Source organism: Gavialis gangeticus, unplaced genomic scaffold, assembly GCF_001723915.1.
Source record: "Gavialis gangeticus isolate Ggan-Ray unplaced genomic scaffold, GavGan_comp1, whole genome shotgun sequence".
Lineage (NCBI taxonomy): Eukaryota > Metazoa > Chordata > Crocodylia > Gavialidae > Gavialis > Gavialis gangeticus.
In genome coordinates this window covers 4,169,111-4,181,374 of record NW_017729003.1, presented here as the reverse complement: position 1 = coordinate 4,181,374, position 12,264 = coordinate 4,169,111, and the positions used below count along the sequence as shown (strand labels likewise).

General features: G+C 42.2%; 1 protein-coding gene across 4 annotated transcripts in view; it reads left to right on the top strand.

The window, feature by feature from the left end:
* PCDH15 (protocadherin related 15) overlaps positions 1-12,264 on the top strand; it is a 1,188,119-nt gene that overhangs the window by 537,074 nt on the left and 638,781 nt on the right. For 3 of the 4 annotated variants that reach the window (XM_019507771.1, XM_019507770.1, XM_019507773.1), the window contains one exon: positions 9,404-9,512. In XM_019507771.1, the coding sequence (XP_019363316.1) occupies positions 9,404-9,512 (109 nt within the window). Of the gene's footprint in view, positions 1-3,230; positions 3,236-9,403; positions 9,513-12,264 lie in introns of all 4 variants that reach the window. The other variant, XM_019507772.1, reaches the window with a different exon arrangement.

Below are 12,264 nucleotides of genomic sequence, written 5' to 3'. Positions count from 1 at the left end.
GTGGGCTAACAAAAACAGGATGCGTTTCAATACTGACAAGTGCAGGGTGCTGCACTTGGGCAGTAGTAACCAGCAGCACACTTATAAGATGGGAAACTCCCTTCTTGAGAGCATGGAGGCAGAAAGGGATCTTGGAGTCGTTATTGACTCCAAGATGAACATGGGCCGAAAATGCGAGGTCATGGTTGGTAGGGCTAACCGGACCTTGTCGTGCATCCACAGGCACATCTCAAGCAGGGCCAAGGAGGTGATCCTCCCCCTCTGTGCAACACTGGTCAGGCCACAGCTGGAGTACTGTGTCCAGTTCTGTGTGCTCCACTTTAGGAGGGATGTGGACAACATTGAGAGGGTCCAGAGGAGGGCCACCCACATGATCCAGGGACAACAGGGAAAACCCTGCAATGAGAGACTGTGGGACCTGAACCTGTTCAGCCTTCACAAGAGAAGGCTGAGGGGGGACCTGGTGACTGCCTATAAACTCACTAGGGGGGACCAGAAGGGTTTGGGAGAGACCTTGTTTCCCCTAGCACCCCCTGGCATAACAGGGAATAACGGCCATAAGTTGTTGGAGAGTCGGTTCAGATTAGACATCCATAAGAACTACTTCACGGTTAGGGCGGCTAAGATCTGGAACCAACTTCCAAGGGAAGTGGTGCCAGCTCCTACCCTGGGGGTCTTTAAGAGAAGGCTTGATGCCTACCTAGCTGGGATGATTTGAACCCAGTTTTTTCTCCTGCTCAGGCAGGGGGTTGGGCTTGAAGATCTACAAGCTCCCTTCCGACCCTACTTCTATGATTCAATCATTCAAGTAAAAAAATCCAGAATTAATTTTGTTTCTGTAATGTTTGGCATATGCATATGATAATGTTTAAAAAAATCATTGCATACCTTGCCTGTTCATAGGATGATAGTACTCAGGAAATGGGACATGTATATGTGGTTTATTTAGTTCTTGCATTTAGGAGCTTCCACTCATCATTTTTTATGGAAGCAGAGAGGGGTTCTAAGGAATTAGAAAGAAAGCTACAGAAGAAAAAATAATTGTCTTGTACTTTAGACACTCATATGCTTAACTTGAGACCTGGATTCACTCCCTGCTTTATACATAACTTAGTAGGTGAGGTTTGTAATGGTTTGTGTTACGCTGGATGTCTAACACGAATATAATGGTTTTTGTAGCCTTCAATTCTATTAATGCCAAACCTTTATAAGGATTTTTTAACATGCATATTTTTTCTATAAACTCTTTCTCCCCATTTGAAATAGATAGATTATTCTCTGCTGAAGTTTTTCTGAAAATTATTCAGCCTGAGTTAGGCCTGATAAAAACATGAAGTATTTCAGTCTCAGACCATGGACAGGTATTAAATGTTATGCCAAAAGAAAAGCATTCTCCTAGCACAAAAAGGGAGCAGAGTCATTTAGGGTTGTTTTTTTTTTTCTAAAAGAGAACTGGGTTTTCCATGAAAAAGAGACTTTTCCAACCATGAACGTCTGTCCTCCAGCACAAACTTGAACATCTGTATGCTTCTCTCAGGTGGTAAAGGATGGAGAAGACTGGATCCCTAATAACCACCTAGGGGCAGGCTGTCAGGGAGCCCTGTGGGGACCTTGCTGCTGATGCCAGTACTTCCTACCATTGAACAGATGCAGGTCACCCAGTTCTGTGCATAGGGTGGGATATTGCCCCACAGCTCAATCAATCCAGAGTGTCTCTGTGGGGGAGGTCAAGATTTGGGGATTCCACTGATCAGTTTAACAGTGTGGAGGGAGGTGCAGTTGTTCTGTCATGGCTAGACTATCCAGGGGCTCCAGCAATATCCCAGTCGCAAGTTATCTGTCTTGTACCTCTTGCACAGCCTGAGACCCCAATCTGTGTATGAACCATGGTGGGCATTCCCTGGAGCTGGACCTGTTTGGAGTGTTCCTGGAATGGGTCAGGCTATGGAGGAATGCCCCAAACCAGTCCTGCCAACCAATTTGTAGCTACAGGCTGTGTTTGGCAGCCCCCATTCTTCCTTTGGGAACAGCCATGGTCTCAGGGCAGTACCTGGAGTTGTGTTCACATAGACCTAAGTATCCCCTCTCCTAACCGTGTCTCTCTCCCAAGTTAGCTACCTAATACTTAGGCTATGGATTCATTGATTCCATTTGTGCCCTCTCTCTGGTCTAATTATTTTTTTAATTCTTTTTTTATACAGTGGAACATTTTCAGGTGGGGTAGACAGTGCCTCTATCCAGAATAGTTTATAGCCTACTGATTATGTTGCCCTGTGGGCTCAGGCCAACTCTCAGGATCTCAATATTGTGCTGTTGAACAGGAGAGTGTGACACAATTGCATATGTACAAACACACAAATCAATTAGGTTCATACACAGACACACTACCAACTCAGGCACATACACATCGAAACCAGCCTAGGCACATGTATACTTATCACCACTTCAAGCACGTGCACTATACACTGCAAAAGTTAGACACAGATCACTAATTTGTACATCATGCACACAATGACATATACATACACACACACACACACACACTTACCAGTTCACACACATACAACCCACCTACACATACACACAGGTAAGTTCCTAACTTGGATGGTACAGTGTGTATGTGTGTGCTTGGGGTACTTGGGGAAAGGTGAGAGAGAGAGTTGAAGTGTAGGGAGTGAAAGTTGCCAGAACTGGGATTAGAACTGGTGGACTACAGAGAAGCTGGCTGAGGAACTGAGGCTTGGGTTTACTTAAAGTAGGCTGAGGCTGGAAACTGAGGCAGACAGCTGAGATATTGGGGGGTCAGTTAAGTGGTGGCAAGGAGGAGACAGCCAGGAAAGAAACTGAGGCAGAAACCTGGTTGCTCAGGAAAAGGCAGTGGGGATAAGACAGTGGCAAAGAAACAGGGGGTTTGGAGGCAGAGAGGAGCTCAGGACAGGTGTTGGAGGTGGCACTAAGCCAGAAGTAGGAGAGGAAGCAATGAGACAGAAGTTAGAGGGGCGAGAAGCAGAGATTGGAGCAGGCCTGAACCATAGTAAAGCAAAACCCAGCTTAGGGGTCCAAATAACAGTGTTATTAAACAGACAACACACTACACAGCCCCATGAAGTAATTGGTTCACACACAGGCACACACGCACACACTCACAATGGCAGCAGGAGAAAGAGACTCAGTGGAAGGGCTGGAGTCCAGGTAGGGAAGAGAAGCAGAGTCCAAGTCCTTTGTTGAAGATGGGGTGGGGGTGGTAGTTACCTATCCAGGCTGGAAAGGGGTCCTTGTCCAGTAGGTGTTGTCCAGAGGGGGGCCACCAGCAGGGCCTGGGTTGATAGGTGGTGTAGCATGGTGCTGGTCTAGATGGAGAGGGCGTCCCAAGGAGTCAGTCTTCACTACCCCTTTTTATGGAGCAGACTACCTCTGATCTCCTATGGGGAGGGCATGTCCAGGCAATGTCAGCCCTGTCCCAGAGGGCTCCAGGTATTCTTACTGAGCTGCCTAGCACTATGGTGGGTTGCCTCATCATTTGTTTCTTGAATGCTGAGGGTGGTTCCAAGGGCTGGGTCCTTGGTCCAGGTATTAGTGTTGATGGTTCAGTCATTCAGAGGGAGCTATTTTTAGACCTGCTGCCATTGTCTCTCAAGCACCCTCATTCATCCCTATTCATTCAGGAACCAAGTTACATAGGAGGAGTAAGTGTGAGTCATGGGTTACACAACTGGGCATGGAGATAAGATGGAGGCTTGACATTACAAGATGGAAATTTGCCATGACTTATGCTAACTTACATATATAGGCCTAAAACAGTAATCACACAATATAAGCAGTAAAAAAATCAATACAAACATAATAATTATCACTTATAAAACAGTGGATATGTATATCAAAATGGCAGGGCACTTATTAGCAAAGAGGGGAGAGAAAAATAAAACTTACTACCTAAAATAAAATGTTAAAACTTATCCTATATCTTAGCTTACTTATACTTATCTATAGGGAATAGAGAGGGAGAGAAAAAGTCAGAAATGGTTGGGGAAGGGGAGGGGGTGCATTTTTAAAAAAATAAAAGAAAAACTGGGGGTTTTGCTACAATGAAGGCATGCTATTGGTGGGAACTGTGGGTTTGAATAGCTACATCAGAGAAGGGCACTGGATATGGGTGATCTAGCCTCTAGTACATTTTTTTTTAAATGCTCAGCATCTAGCTTCATTTTGAAAGTGGGACTAGCACTGCAATTTATAGGAACCAGTTCCATCATGGGGGTATGTTGTTTGGTCTGAATAAATCTACTAGATCAGCATTTCCCAAACTTTGTCACTCTACAGTACGCTTACCTAAATAAAAAAAGCACCGCAGCACACCAGACATGGAGTGGAGTGGGGGATGGCCAGATGGATGCTGACAAGGAGGGGTGGCACATGGCCAGCCAGACAGCATTTTGGGCTGGAGCCATGGTCCCTGTCTGTCTGTGTCTGCAGCAGTAGCAGCTGGGGGGCATGGCTCCAGCCAGACAGGGGATGTGACTCCTGTCCAAAATGCTGACGTATACCTGGACGTGCCTGATGGCACACCAGTGTGCTGCTGCACACTGGTTGGGAAACACCGTATTAGATCAAGTTCCCCAGGGGATCTAGACAAGAGTTTAAGGGTCCTGATAAGGCAGAAGCATGAGTTAGTCACCAAACCAAGCAGTCAAATCTGAGCCACTGCTGTACACATGCAAAAAATAGAACTAACCTTATGGAATTTGCTTATGGAATTTAATGTAAATGGAAGTTTTCAAGGTATCAGCTTTTGGGAATTAAACACCTAAATCCACTCTAACGGTACACATGAATTCATCAAGCACCCAGTAGCTTTTCAATCAGTTATAGACAGATCCTTGTGTCATTTTAATATAATGCTCAATAGACCAGTCAGATGATAAAATGTGTTATAAGCTGGAGCTTTCACCATGAAATGTGGGAGAAACTTCTCACATACTTTTCAACATCATTTTCTTTTTTACCTAGTTTTGCAAAAAATAATGCATTTGGGCAAGAACATAATGTTACTTTTGTTTCAACAGAAAACAACTTTTTCGTGAGTTTTTGCAATATACACATATAAAACTAATCTTCAGACTCCCCTCTTTAATAAACCATTTTTTACTTCTTCAAGTCAAAGAATACTTTTCCCTATTAATAAACAACATAGACAAAAATTAGTAGAATTGAAAATGCCTGGCCTTTCCCAAAATTTGCATCATATTTGATGTTGGCATTTTTGGTACAATGTCATTGCCCCCATCTCCCATTTTTTAAATAAAGTTCTAGTTCTTGTTTAAATACAAAAAGATATCTTCAGATTTTCATTACTTACCGATTATCAAAACAATGTACAAGTACATTCATGTTTGCTGCAAGGCACAGCTTTTTTGTTTAATTCCAATATGCTTTGAATGGTCCCTAAACATTTCTGGTGATTGTTGATTCATGTCACGTACTGATATAAAAATAAACCTTTTCTGCATATTAAGGTAATAATCCTTTTAAGGTATTAAAATATATGGGTATAATAATTCTTTAAACTGTAACTCATTTTTCTGAAAGTTTCACTGAAAGTTTAAACTATGTGTCTATTCTGAACTATTTGTGTAAAAATAATTTCTGGGATTACATGGTTATAGACCACTAATTCAAATTTACTCAGTTTCCAAGTATAATGATAAGTTTTTCCAAATGTTTCCTCTAAAAACTTGTCCCAGGTTTTGTTCTTTCTATTTAGTTAATCATTGACAGTAGTAATAAATCTGCAGTACAGATTCAATTCTCAGTTATAGTTTTGCAGCTTCATTATGAACAATTAAGGACAAGATTGTTCAGTGTTAAAACTAGTGCAAACTATAAATTTCAGTGTTTCATTCTATAGCTAAGAAAATTTGACCCCTAGTATTGAAATTTGTCTTTCAACCCATGTTCAACCTTTCAAACCTAAAAATATTTGTGTTCTAAAAAATATTTTAACTGTGATCTAAATTTTTCCACAACTTTAAACTGATATTGACATTTTAAAAAGTGTACTTTTCACTGGACTTTTTTTAATCCAAAATCTTCTCTTTCCATTAACTTTTATGTCACACCAAAGCTTTTTAAACATTCAGATATGTTTACTATATCTTCATTCTTCTGTATCTTTATGATTCTTTCAAGTTCCGACTCCACATTATACTTTTAAAAGTTTAAATTTTAAAATATTTAAAAGTGAAACAAGCATACAACAGCACAGCTGGTCCAGGGGATTGTAAAGGATGGATGGCTGCCAGGGCCAGGAAAATAGAAAAGTAGAGATCACGAAGGCAAGGAACATAATTATATAGCAGAGATACCCCTGTCACTGGCAGTATGGCATCCAGTCTTCTTTTTTCTCCCCTGGCCTCCTGTCAACCTCTGAACTTTGCTATCAGATCTATTGCTCCATATCACAAAATTCTAGCAGAGCTGCTCAGTTCAGTAGAGGAAGTTCTAGTTTATTGCACTAAAGTACTGTTCATTGGACAGAGATGTCTCTCTGGCAAACTACAACAATTTCTGCATTGTATCCGAGACAGAGACAGAAGCATGAATTCTGCTTTCCAGGGAACTTCTGCTGCCCAAGAATAAGAGCCTAATGATATATACAAAGTTTATTAACATGCTCTAATACATTTCTGGTTTTAGTACATGGCTTATGGCAGAGCTGTGCTGCTACCCAGGACATGTATAAGTGGTGGATATAGGAATGACCTTCAGGGAAGGTTAGCTGCCAAATAAGTGGGGTAACTAGCAAATAAGGAGCCATGGACCAAGCAGCAACACCACCACCAGGATCTAGTAGGGACAGCAGATGGAAATGCTTTCCCTCCTGAATATATCCTTTGACAGTGCTGTGACATGGTGAGTACAGGTCTGCAGTTTAAGAAGGCAGCCCAAACCCCAGCCATGGGTCTCTGATTTGTCAATGGTGGAGCCAGCAGAAGTTGTTAGAATCTCAGTGGCTGCATAGGTGAATGAAGGCTGCAGTGGAATGAGATCCAGTGTAATCATCTTTACTGAAGTTGAAATCAGTGAAGATGCACAATTACTTTCAGAACCTGGAACATCAAGACCCTCAGGGACAATCATAATAGTGAATGCCCAGAGTGCTGCATCACAATCATGGCTTGAAAACTCAGGTGACACAACCTTGGCATCACTGCAGTGATCAAGACCTGGCAAGTGGAAGATGGAAAGCTCAAAGAACATGGAGGTGGCTATATCTCCTTCTTGCAGGATAAAGAGGAAGGTGAATGCTGGCTTCACAGAGTTGGTTTTTCCCTCAGCAATGAATTTATAAACCAACTCAATGGTACCCTATTGGGATTAATGGGCATCAAGAGTGTCTCAATTTTAAAGTGGCAGGCAGCCAATATGTCACTGTCATCAGCATGTGTGCCCTAACTCTTAATGTTACCAGTGAAAACAAGGAGGAATTCTGTGTCAAATTGACCACATCCTTCCTGATGTTCCAGAGGGAGACAGGCTTATTCTGCTTGGAAATTTCAATGCCAGAGTCAGAAGGGATTTCAGCCTCTAGAAGGGAAACATCGGTAAGGAAGGAGTAGGACAAGCCAACTCCAATGGCCTCCTCCTTTTGACCAAAAACACAGAACATGGACTCACCATCACCAACATGCTGTTCCATCAGAAAAATGGGCACAAGACATAATGGCAATACCCATAATCCAGGCAGTGTTCATTCCTAGGCTTGCAAAGATGTCGTCATCACCCAAGATACGCTAGGAACTGACACTTGCTGGATTGATCACTGACTCATCTGCTCAGTTATGTCACTCAAACTGGCTCTGAAATGACAGCTGTAGTGGAAACAATGCTAACAGAAGACTAATGTCAAAGGACTCAAGGACCCAATCAAACCAAACCTTTTCCACCAGCACCTCAATGAGTGAATTCCAGTGAGCACCAATGTGTATAATCCCAGATCAGTGGGTTGATTTATATTAGTAAAGGTAGCATGCTTATAAGAATTTACAAGATTAGGGCCTTTCTCTGGAGAGAGTGTTTTAAAGAATTTTTATTTTTTAAAGAAAAAATACAACATAAGGAATACATTTTCTGACTTATACTATGGCTTTACTTTAATATTATATTTCAAAGGAACGTGTCTGATTCCTTGTGTGTGTGTGTGTGTATGCACATGTGTGTGTGCATGCATGTGCAAAGGCATATCCAGGGAGTGCAGTTAACCTTTTTTTCATTCCTACTCTATCCAACCTTTAAAACTAACTGCCTGGAAGGGGCAGTAGCACTTTCATTCACTTAGGCCATTTATACATGTGCTCCAGGAGTATTGGGTTGGTGGTGGGGTGGGATAGGGGAAGGGCTTTAATTACAGTTCCTGGAGCTTCACATCTATGCACTGAAAAATGGTGGGGGCACTTTAACTAAAGATTGTTCAACAAACTTTAGTTAAAGTAGCCCCACCACCATTTTTCAGTGTGGGGTTGCTGATGCATGTATGCTGGAGTCTGTTGGAGTGTGGTAATTAGCACACTCCAGCAGACTTGATTGTAGCATGTTGGAGCAGCCTCACTATGCATGTATAGGTGCCCTTTGTTCTGAGAGAGAGTTAGTTGACTTCATGTCTCATTATTATCTCTTGAATCTTGATCATTTCTCTCCACTCCACGGTTGGTTGGTAATGACCCTGTCTTCTTTCTAGTAGTCTTGATATTCCACTATTTATCCTTTTTTTCTGAAATGTTGCAGTCTGTTGGTCATTCCTGGCAATGTCTCTTTTCTATTTCATAGCCATACAGACTTTTTTTAGCTGTTAACTCAAGTATGGCAATAGTAACTCAGGAATAGTAATGACTGACAGTGAAGTATTGGAGGTATTGTCAAGGCACTCAAGAAGACTAGATTTTGTTTTATGAGGCTAAATAAGATATATTAATTTGCCTATAATGGTTACAGGGCTAATAACACAATAGTTTTTGGCTATTTTTAATATTTTTCTTAGTTTGTCATGTTTCTTAAATTTGATATATAATCTAGCAAGTTAACGCACATTCCAGTAGTTGTATTCTTGTTGGTTTTGTTTTGCTTTGCTCATAAACTAAATAACATAGTCCTGGACCTCCAGCATATTAGTAAAACATCTAGTTTCTTTTTAACTGGAGAAAATTGTGATGTATTATATGTAACAATGTGCCACACAATCTGTACCCCACTTTTCATAATTGTAGATCTGACTGTGTGTGTGCATGTATGCATTTATTCTCACTGACATTCAAATAAAATGAAGAAAAAGATAGTACTGCATCTGAAGAACTGCATATTAACTTTGTAGTTTATCTAGTCAAATGTGTTATTTTTTCATTTATTTCAGGCACAAGTGAATCCCATTGATGTCACTCCACCAATTCAAGCCATAGATCAGGATCGCAACATCCAACCTCCTTCTGATCGACCAGGCATCCTCTATTCCATCTTAGTTGGTTGGTATCTGCTGATCTTGTTATCATTCATAATCAGTCACTCTTAGAATCAGGGATAGAAAGTTCTTCTTGGAAAGCAGAAACCTAACAGAATTGTGTTGTGTTTAGTAAAATATTTGATATTCTTCTGTGCAACTATATATATTTCAGTTTCAGTGGTTTGTTCCAAATTAAATTATTACATATTGCCATATATTTATATTAGATTCACTGGCTCTTTGTTTTGGCCAGTGAAACAATTAAGAGGTGCTTATCCATTCTTCATAGATCAATTGTGCTCTCATGCTGCTAAGAGATAGCCCGGAAAGAGGATAATCATAATAATACTTAGTTCTTATATATAGGTAGAGAAACAAAGGCATGGAATGGTAACTGAGGTGAATTTCCTCCTAAAAGCCCAATTGAAGCTTTTCTGAAAAGTGTTTTCATTATTGCATTCATCCCTTAGCTAGTTATGAGGAAGCTTGCATTCCTCCTCCCTTGCATCAGACCCTCTTTAGTTTTTCAAGGGCTTGTTTTGGCCAAGGGTGAATGAAATTCTGTAAGTGGTTCTTAGGGATCCCTGCCTGCTCTTTTTTTGGAAGACTTTTCATTCTGTCACTTAGCTCCTTACTACCTCACAGTATCAGACAAAATATCTGCCTCCTGTTGCTTGCTGCTGACTGGATGGAAGGTAAAAACCATGGCATATTTAAAACTGTATTTTTTACCTCCCAACCATCAGGAGCAAGCAGCAAGCTGTGGAGCCAATGGGGCCTTTCTACCATTCAGCACTGGCGTGGGGGGCGGGAGGAACTTTGAGATGAAAGGAGTCACCACACCATGAACTGGGCCCACAATTTAAACCAGGCTGTACATTTGAGAGCTGCCTTAGGAAATTGCGGATGATTGGCTGCCATTCAAAGGAGCCCCTTATATATATGTAGTTCTCCCTGACAGTTTTAAAAATATATCCCCATTTTGGAAACATAGACACATGCTTTTTTATGATAGAAATATATTTCCCTGGATCCAGGTTGTTTCAAACTGGAATATTACCTTATTATCAGTTTCACCACTACTGTTACAATTACAAATGTCTATCAGCAGCTGCCAGGCAACCAGGATCTGAGGTCTGGAGCCATATGGACTGCCATATGCACTGCCTTAAAATGGGGAAGTCCATGGATTCAAGACCAGTTGACTCTCAGGGCTGCCCAACTTCTAAGGTTATTCCAAGACTTCCTGGTTCTGTGTATCAAATCAGAAGGCTCTGAAAGCCACCACTGTTGTTGGATTGACATAAACACATCCAGACTCCCATGTCTGCATGCAGAGATGACCCGAGCATGGGCCTGAGGTAAATCAGCCTGTGCGGGGCCTCGCCCACAGACATGAGGGAACTGGTGGTGGATTCAGCAGTGGCGGGGGAGAGAGAGGTGCTCAGCGGCCAGCTGGCCATGAATCTGGCAGCAGCATGGAGTCACTGCGGCTGCTCCACCTGGCTTCACAGGGCCCCCAAAGTGCAGGACCCAGGGTGGTTGCCCCAATTTATGTTCCCCCCACCAGGGATGGCCCTGTCTACATAAAAGAACCTGAAAGCTCTGAGAAACCCCAGTATAAGCTTTTCCCCATTTAGATTTGATACCTCTGCAGTTGTGTATCAGACAGAGAAGGAGAGACAAGAAGCAGGTAGGCTGAATCCTAGAAGAATTCCAGTCAAGCCCTGACTCTGGGATGCAGACCTAAGAAATAGAATATAGCAGAGGTGAAAATCCCATGAGAGGTTTCCTGTGACAATGAGTGTTAGCTCAAGTGAGTTGTGAATGCTGTACAGAAAGGCAGAGTAAGGAAGGAGCTAAGCTTCAAAATCAGAATTCAAATTTTCAGAAGCAGACCAGACTGTGGCCAGACGGAAAGTTGGGGGGGGGAAGCTTAACATGGATATTTGATGAGTTTTGGACTTAAGTGTGGGTTTGGGACTGACTTTAGGGAGCAACATAGACAAAAGCCCTGTGTGAATTCAGATGCCCAGTGGAGTTGTGCAAGGCTTTGGATCACGCTTCAGATCCAAAGAAGATTTGGACACTTTGGAAGCCAAAGCAGCATGTCCATATTGAAGCACTGGCTTCTTTAGGCTTTCAGAAGTGGTTTGGAGCTTCCAAACCACTTTGGAAAATCTTCGGAGCCACTTCGGAGATCCGGTCATAGGGTATAATGGGGAATCAATGAAACATCTACAACTTTGTTGGGTTTTGTCTGATTTGGATGAAACTTGCAGAAGAGGTAGCCTCTTCTGAGAGTATGAATCCTGCCAAGCTTCAAGAAGATAGATGCAGGGATTTGGGGGGAACTGTACCCCAAATTCCTGAAAGCAAAACTCATGTCACTTGTATGTATTACACCACAGGGAGGTGAAAATTGCATGAATGGTGGCCACTCTGAAGGCCACAATGCCTGCCAAGTTTCAAGGAGATAGATGTAGGGGTTTGGGGGAAAATGTACCCCAAAGTCTTGAAAGCAAAATTTATGTCACGCGTGTGTGTTAAGCCACAGTGGGGTGAAACCTGCAGGGGTGGTCACCCCTGCTGAGGCCATGAAGTCTGCCAAGTTTCAAGGTGATAGTTGCAGGGGGAGTCTGGCTTCTGGGGCCCTGCACCTTTGGCTGCTAACGGACAAAACTCATGATATAGATAGTTTCACAGTTTCATAGTTTCTAGGGTCAGAAGGCACCTTAGCAGATCATCTAGTCCAACCCCCTGCCATGGCAGGA